The sequence below is a fragment of the Phaethon lepturus genome, unplaced genomic scaffold, assembly GCF_000687285.1.
Source record: "Phaethon lepturus isolate BGI_N335 unplaced genomic scaffold, ASM68728v1 scaffold25687, whole genome shotgun sequence".
Classification (NCBI taxonomy): domain Eukaryota; kingdom Metazoa; phylum Chordata; class Aves; order Phaethontiformes; family Phaethontidae; genus Phaethon; species Phaethon lepturus.
The window spans coordinates 36690-45456 of NW_010551572.1; the positions used below are offsets into that span (position 1 = coordinate 36690).

At 42.9% G+C, this 8767-nt stretch overlaps 1 protein-coding gene across 1 annotated transcript in view; it reads right to left on the reverse strand.

Annotated features, from left to right (window-relative positions):
- Positions 1-7357, reverse strand: part of LOC104623779 (T-box-containing protein TBX6L) — an 11621-nt gene extending 4264 nt beyond the window's left edge. Inside the window, exons 1-5 of the mRNA XM_010290963.1 lie at positions 7202-7357; positions 2500-2644; positions 1398-1500; positions 772-936; positions 288-434 (exon numbers count right to left, since the gene is read on the reverse strand). Coding sequence (XP_010289265.1) covers positions 288-434; positions 772-936; positions 1398-1500; positions 2500-2644; positions 7202-7217 — 576 coding nt within the window. The 5' untranslated portion in view covers positions 7218-7357. The remainder of the gene's footprint in view (positions 1-287; positions 435-771; positions 937-1397; positions 1501-2499; positions 2645-7201) is intronic.
- Positions 7358-8767: the final 1410 nt, after the last annotated feature.

Genomic DNA, 8767 nt, shown 5'->3' on the forward strand with positions numbered 1-8767 from the left:
TTCATTTGACTACATGGTCAGTGTCTATAACTGGACTTTTTTGCCTGTACTTTTTACTGCATTTAGGGTTTTGTTAATCACTGACAGTGCACTTAACACAATTAAGGTGCATGATTCATCTCATCCCAGAGCAGGTATTCCCCACAGGAACCATAATGTGCCTATTTCTTTCCACTGTCATCACAGACACCAGGGTGACTAGCTTGGAAGGAGACACCTTACTCTACAAGATTTCTAAAGACAGAGTATTTAGCAACGTGTCCAAGGGCAGTACTTGCACGCTGTACCTGCTCATTCTGGTAGGCAGTAACAGAAGTGAAGACAGTCTCAGGGAAGCTGAAGACCTGGAATATACTCCAGCGGACACTGAAGAGGTCATCTGCCTGCACAATGTGGAAGCGAGGCTTGTAACGGTGCATGGAGTGGAGGATGATCTGGCACAGAGACAGAGGAGAAAGTTTCCAGATGCAACCACTGCCAACAGACTGTGCAAAGCTTCCTGTGGAGACTCCCAGAACATCCATTTCAAGCTAGGGATGCCTGCCTGGGACCAGTGTCTCCACTATGCCTCTGTAGTGACGGTACAGACTAAAGCCTTCCCTTACAGGTAGTTAATAGGGCACAAGGGCTGGGCTGAGGAAGGAAGAGAGGGCACTGGATATGTTTTACTTTCCACATGATCTAATTTCTCACAGATCTCACTTATTTCCCTTAACATCCATCTGCAGTGAATTCCAAGAGAGCACAGCACAAAGGTCAGCTGGAACATACATGTCCGTGTTGATCCAGGGTGTTGTTGGTGAGCTTCAGTTTTTGGAAGGAGACAGGTTCTTTCATCCAGTGGCTACCAGGAGCTGGGGAATCTGGGTGGATGTAGGTGCGACAAGGGAGCTGGGGCTCTGCTTTTCCAGCAACTTCCCACTGATCTTTATTCCACTGTGAAGGGAAAGACGGAAATCTATAGCTTAAAGAAACCCCTGCTTTCATTACAGGAAAGCCCCAGCAACTTTGCTTCACTGTCAATTTAGTGGACTCCTCTGAAGCACAGTCCTGAGACATAGCAGGTTCTCTCTTCTCTCTTATAAGCCATGACCATGTTGCCAAAACAGCTCCAAGTTTAGGCCTCATTTTTTCTCCCTTACTCCCGACGGCTGTCAGAGAAGTCTGACATTAATCATGATTAAAACTGTACTGCTTACAATGAAAATTAGTTACCTTTCCAGCTGCTCCCCAAGCAAAAGTGACAAATAACTCCAGAGGCGCATAAAATCTACCAATTATTTCTGAACTTTGTCCAAAGACAATTTATTTATCAGCCTGGCCAGCAAAACATAAAGATTAATCTATTTCAAAGTAAGATAGAAGAAGAGGATAACTTCTATTATTTAAGTAATTACCTTGTACCTGAAGTTGTCCATTGGCACAAAATCTACCAGCATGAGGTACTTGGCATATGGGATTAAGCCGGAGACTTTGATTTTGCATTGTGGAAACATTCTTCTGTAGGAGAAATGAAATATACAGTATAAGAATTTCTCTATAAAGTTGATACTGTCTAATGATTGATCAGCGGGTCATGTTTACTCGCTATTGTGCAAAGTTCTGGTAGCAGTATTTCTACAGGCCAGCTATTGAACATTTTTACCATTTAACTGATGTACTGTCTAATCCTATGGGCTTAGGTGGAATAGGCACTAACAAGGCAGCAGCCACTGCTGGCCTGACATTGTTAACTGCTTTTGTTCTTCTGATTCCTGTAACACAACAGTGGGAAACTTAAAAGAAAATATTTGGAATTTGCGCGTAGTTCCCAGCCTTCTGCAGCTATCACAGACCTAGAGAATACATTACAGCATTTTCTAGCGTGGGTAGAAAACGTGCTCTCATCTAAAAGCACATCTAGCTTTCCGTTACAGTACTCCCTGCCACCACTTTCATCTTCTGACTCTGCAAAAAAATCTGACATCTACCTCCCTACCCAAGGGGATATTTTCAGCTCACAGCAGCTTTGACATAATACATTACAATTTCACGATTTCATATTCTTTCACTGCAAGCTCCACAATGCATGACTCATTTAAACTTCAGAGTAGTCTGCACACACAGATCATTACTATTCTACACCATGTTCTTGTCTGCAAATGCAGACTCAAACCCAGGTATTTACTGCTGAACTGCTTCTGCCTCCGACTGAGGCCAAGGAAGCTCAGAGCACTTTCCCGAGCAACCTCTAAGAGACAGGAAGAACATCAGTGTTAAGTGCTGAGATAAGAGCACAGAAGTTTTCTTAACACATCAGCCCCACAGTGAACTTTTGCACTGCACAGTTTGGACTTCTACCACATCCTGAAAACGCAATTCTTCTGCCAGAGGCAGAGAAACATGCATAATTGCCTAAAAAACTAGTTTAAAGGGCCACCATTAGACAAATGAGCACTCGGAGAATTTTTATAACGGCTTGGAGGAGTGCAGTTCGGGCAGCTGTCTTGCTCCCCTCACCTGCCGGATTTGGTGATGATCATCTCAGTTCCTATTTGATGGAACTTCATCCAGAGACCCATGTCCTCGAGGGTGACCACAATAGAGCTCTGCGGGTAAGGCTCCAGGCTGGGGGAAGGAAGTGCCTCACACGGCGCTTTCACGTCTACCAAGAGAGAGAGAAAACACCACCTTCAGACAGGCAAGAGAGGAGCCAGCACGAAGCATCCTCTCCTGCTCAGAGACAGGGCCCTGAGATGCAGCACCAGCACTGGCCCTCCCAGCACCTTCCAGTGCCAGCTCCCTGCAGCACATGGAGCTACCGGATTTCACACGCTGTCCTAACGGACAGGGTCTGTACATCTGGCCATTGACTCCTCCCGTCTGGCCACGGTACGCCTCAGCCCCAAACCACTGCACAGTGCACGGCGCTAGATTAGCTCAGGGACCTGAATGCCATGATTTCACCCATGAAGGTCCCAGGTGCTGCTGAGAACTAGGGAGTCTGCGCCACAATAAACCTCTTAAAGAAAATCCATTATTATCCTTCAAAGGCTTTTTTTTTTTTTTAACTTGGCTAAAAAAAAAAAAAAAAAGCATAAAGGCTTTTCCTTCAGGTCTGTTTTTAGCTGTTAAGTTCTTCTGTAGAGATTTGTCTGTTGTACAAACTCAACCTGACCTCCTTTATTCCAAAACTCATACTGGCAGGTAGCCACAATTCACCTTCATTCCTGTTCTGGTACGATCAGTGTTAAACAAAAACACTTTACCAAGACAGTAAAATGCAAGCTCAAAGGATTGGAAAGACTAAGTGTACCAGTGGGTAATGGGAGAAAACGACAGATAGGTGGTAGCAGAGCTGAAAAGTCTCTCCAGAGGACAAAGAAGGGTCAGACAGGAAACCCAGATACAAGTGAAGGCAAGAAAGGAAGGTGACAGAGCTGGACCACAGAATATTCTGAAAAGAGGACGGCTGGGCTGAATTGGACTTGGAGACGGATACCACCGAGGAGCCTGTGACGGTGGTGGAAGGTGCCTTTTCAGTAACACATCATGGCACATCAGAAGAGCTGCCTGCAATATGCCTGCGCTTTCTATTACCAACGATGGTCCTGTGGAAGAGGAAAGGGAAACTATTCTGGAGAAACTGCCTTCGGGGTCGATGGCACCCACCTCCTCCATAAAGCTGTGTGGATTAAAAACGTCCTACAGAAGCTCTTAACTATATCATAACACATGCAGGATTGCTGCTGCCATACTGAAAAGCCCAGGCAAAAACAGAGTTCCACTTTATGTTGAAACGTGACCTGGTATAGCTACTGGTGGACTGATTTCATACCCAGTAAGGCTTCACTACCACTGCTCTGCGGTCTGAGCGACGGATCGATAAGGCTGCTTGACTCAGGGGGGCACTCCCAGCAGCAGCGCTGTCCTCAGTCCAGTGCCAGCAGGCCACTTCTGCTGGGTGATGCATTGTCAGCCATGCACAGCTATTTGTTTAAAAGGGAGATTTTTCTGCCTCTCAACCTTATCAGGTTGTATCAGAAATAAGGGAATTTTCACCTTGTTACAGCTTTCCTGAGTAATGTCTTAAAAAAAAAAAAAAAAAGGCATGAAAAGTAGAAAAATTAGCTTTTTTTCAGAAAGTGACATCTTTCCATAAAAAGAACCCAATGTTAGCCTAAGGGGTTCTTCCCACAGTATTAGAAGTAAAAACCATCTAAATGTAATTTTGTCAGTTTGTAAAGGTCTTTAGGCATTTAAAAAAAAATATCCCCTACCCTTTTTTCTGCTTTGATCCAACATTAATGAACTGGCTAAGAAGTGACACCTAGTTTGCTCACTAAGATTAGCCTGTTAACATCTTCTTACTAAAGCTTCCCCCATATCCTCTTGGAAAGACATGAAAGCTACCACCAGACGATGCATTTGGTAGCTCAGTGCAGCACATGTATCAAAAGGAGTTACAATAAAATTGGGCTGATTTCCCACAGGAGCCATCCAGTCACAAATACATGCAAACAGATTTTGATTAGCTAGACAGATGCTCACTCACTTCTTCCCCAAATGAATTTTACAATTAACATTTTTGTAAGCAAATTCCAGTGCCTTTAAATGAGACTACAACGGCAGATCTCAGGACTCCTTATTGAGGGGAGACTTCCAGTGAAATCAAGAGGAATTTAAGTGAAAGGAGTTCAATACTGAATTAAAAATCAAAGGCCGATGTTATAGCTGGTTTTCACCAAAATGAGTCCACAACGCGCCCGTATGAGCGAGATGCTACACGAGACAGGGAAAAAGAACAGCGCATGCAATAAACGCTGCAGCAAAGACTTGAAGATGTAGCTAATGTCTTTCATGCCGCAGGTTTTGTGTGCACAGTCTGAGGCCGAGAAACAGGACATTAACAGTTTGCATGGGGATCTGGACCCCAGCAATGGTGTGAGCTTGCTCATGGATCCACACAGCTGACTACAGAGTCACGTGCAATGGGCTTCGGCGGGATTCTGCAGCGGTGGATCCATCTGTAGGATCCACTTGGGATTTGCTCTGCAGAGCCAACGGCTGGCTTGCAAGGCACTTCAAATTCACTCCTAGTTCTGCCTCCGTAACTAAGGCCAAGGCTGACACACACGCATCTCGCCCACAAAGATGCCTGCGTTTTGGAACTACAGCACGAAGAGGTTTGTGCCAGGGTGTACAAGCATTGAACTGATGTGTTAAAGCTGTACTTCTATTGTTTCCTCTTGTATGTAACTTAGTTTTCATTTTAAGTATTATTTGAAAGAGATTTTAAACATTTTCCAAGATTTTTAGTCCTAAGCTATTTTAAAAGTATCATTATTATCACTGTGGTGGAACATTCCACGTGGCACATTTTAAAACATATTCTTTATGCCAAGATGAAACTGAAAATGAAGATAGCTGCTATGATAAAGGCACGGAAAATTAAGAATCTTCAATCTGTTCCATACTTGATCTTAAAGTCCTTATACAAATAAGAGCAGTCTGACCTTCAGTTTCTGTATGTAGAATACGCCGTACATATCTTTTTCCTATCTTGGAGATGGAAAGGAGAGAAGAGAAATGAGAGTCAATTCAGTAATGCTTGTGGGGGGCTGGGGATGATAAGATCTTTGGATGGAAGATGCTGGAATATAATCCACTTGCCTAAAGCAGTCCCTCAATTAACTGTCAATTACTGAGACAATATGATGTCATAAAACTTGTTGCAGCCTTCTGAAAATGTATGGGAAAGGGTTTGCAATAGTGGGAAAACTAAGTCAAAAAGTAATACTTCTTACCTTCACTAAAATCAGTTATTATTACATTTGTTGCTCTTATCTTCTGAGTGAAGTCCAACACTAACAGCTATCCAGTGTCCACAGGGAAGAAATGCACGTTAATATATACAGCTATCTGAGAAATTAATCTTGCCATAACCAAAAAAACCCCATGTTCTCTGACCTTACAAATGTTAGTAGAAACACACCAACCCTTGGCGGGGGCGGGGAGAACCTTATTTCTCATAACCAGAAAGCTTTTTGGCAATAACAAATGTACTGTGCTTCTATAAAGTGCAATGGCTTCACCTCTCAAATGCACCCAGTCATGACCTGGAACATTTCTGCTGTGGGGGATCATACACCAGAAACAACTTGATCAGAAAATGAGGTGACTTCTGCAATAGTTGGAATCTTTAACATGATAAAATACTGTAATAAAGTCTGTGATTTTTTTGTTGTTGCTCTTTCGTTTTTCAAGCAAAAATTCTCTTAAAGTGGCAGAAACCAGTACGAATCAGATCAACACACTATAGACTGCTTTATAAAAACCCAAAACAACGGTGAAGGCGGAAATAATCCGAGTTATTGCAGATATATTTTGCTTATGAATGAAACAACACATTGCAGATGTACAGAAAGGAAGCGAAGAATACCCGGCCACCTCTAATGCGTACATGAACTGCATACCTAAACTAGGTAAATAGCTGTTTCCTCCTGAAGCAGACTAAAACCTAGGACTAAATTTGGCGTTTGGTTACTGACAAATGGAGTACCTCTGGACTGGCCCTTAGTTTCCCAAATGCGTATCTGTCATTGTGCCCAATCTGATCATGCCCCAAGCAGAAGATGTTAACAGCATATTATGAGATGGACTGATGGAGAAAAACAAATAAAACCCTAAGGAAACGACAAAAATCCCATGTTTGGGCATGAACCTGGTAGAGGTGGGGTATGCCTGCTTGGGGTTTATACTTTCAAAGGGCAGAGAAAAATCGAAAGAATAAAAGAGATAGTTTGTATCAGAACTTTTCTTAGCAATATATTTCCAAAGCTTCTGTGGCCTTCAACCTGAAGGAACTCTAGGTACTTTGCAGACAATATACAAATAACACCTCAATCCTTCAGTGAACGATCACATTGCACAAGGTCATACGGATAAAGGAATTTTGGGCACAACTGTGAGTAAAGCTTTGCTACCTTACAAAAGATCTTCCAAGGCTCACAAGAACATTCAAGGCCACAATTTCTCCTCTATTCCTACAAAAAAAAAACCCCAAACCCACAATATTTTAGAAATCTTCTCCAGCCACACATATGTTAGTGTAAATGCTGGTAACCCTTCAGGAGCACTCTTTCTAAAAGGATTGTAAGCTCTTGGCATAAGTCTAGGATCTTTCCGCGCAATAAGGAATAGGAGTGATTCCTTTACCTACCTGGTAAAGCTTGCATTTTTCCATGTACTGTGGAGTCCAGGAGGTTGCACGGCCAAGAGAGCCACCAGAGTTCTTACAAGGGGAACCAAAATAGTCCAGTTCAAAAGCAGGTCTGATTTCCTGAAGCAAGCAAAAGCCCTTCCTTCTGAGATCCAGTGTCAAGAGTGACGGGGATGAGGATGGGACTCCAAGCGCAGCTAGCCAAGGTGAGTTCCTGTTTTATGGAAGCTAATGAGTGGGGAGGAGCTTCTCGCCAGGGCTGTCCCCCTGCAATCCTTTGATGTCCAAAGGGACAAAGAGAGGAAGGATCTGCAGCAATGGCTGGGGCTAAGGGAAGAAAATCAAAGAGAATTAACATGGCTTTGACATACAGGAAACCTACAGGGGAAATGCACCTTGATTTACTGCTAACGCACTTTTAAACAAATAGAGGCTAGACCAAAAACCTAAGTTGAAGACTTATCTACAAAATAAAAAAAAATAAAAAAAATCGCTTAAATAGCAAGCAGGAAAAATTTGCTTTTGGCTATTCCACGGATTTGATACAATTTTCATCTCCAGAGCACAGAATAATTTTATTCTTGATTTCTGGTATCAGAATCAGGACTGTTACTGAGCTTGTCCCTTCCCAAGTGGATGATTAACAGTCTGTAGTAAAGTTTGCTCTCACAACTGGGATGCCGCAGCAATGCATTCGTTCACCAACAGATGTCTTCTACACGAACAGAAACACATTTGATGATATAACGTTACTTACCTACCCAATCTCTGCATTCAAAGCCTTTAACTGCACAGTTAATTTTCCTACTGTGCTGCATTTCTACGGCAGGGTCCTCACCACATCTGTTCTGAAGCTCAGGACTGAGGCTGCTCTACACGCAGTATCGTTTCAGCTAAGCTTCACGAGTAAAAGTTGCAATCGTTTAGATGACACAGCCATGATAGCGTATCACTTTACTGGCACCAAACTCCTTCGGCTGGCACCTTCCAAGGCTAGTGCAAGTGATCCATGAGACTCACGGTGGGTCAGGCACTGGTTTTACACCTTTTTCAAGGCACTGCTCTTACTGAACGGAAGGCTGAGCAGAAACTGAAGGACTTGAGCATTTTCCCTTAATTAGTTTATTCTGCAAGTGTGACCATTAGCTTTTGTACTTACAAGTGCTTACAAGTGCTAAGAGACAGCAATCAAGCCTCGTGCTTCAGGGCACAAACCAGCCACTACACCTCGGTGCGGTGAAGAACGGAGTTCTATGCATTCACGTACAGAAATGGCTATACTAACATTTACAGGTCAAAGATGTTCAAAAAGAGGAGGTCAAAAGCAGGATATCAGTCTCAATGAGCCAGTGTCGGATCCTGCACAGCAAATTTAGGAACTTTGTTCATTTCAAAGAGCATTGCTGAAAGTCTGCAGCTGATTCATGGTCTACTTTTGCTCCCCATAAAATAAACATTTTTTAAATTTTGTCAGTGATATTACTGGGACATCTGATTTTTAGTCTGATATGCAAAACATTCTGAATGTATTTAGTCAGTTTCTATAACCACACAGTATCACTTCAG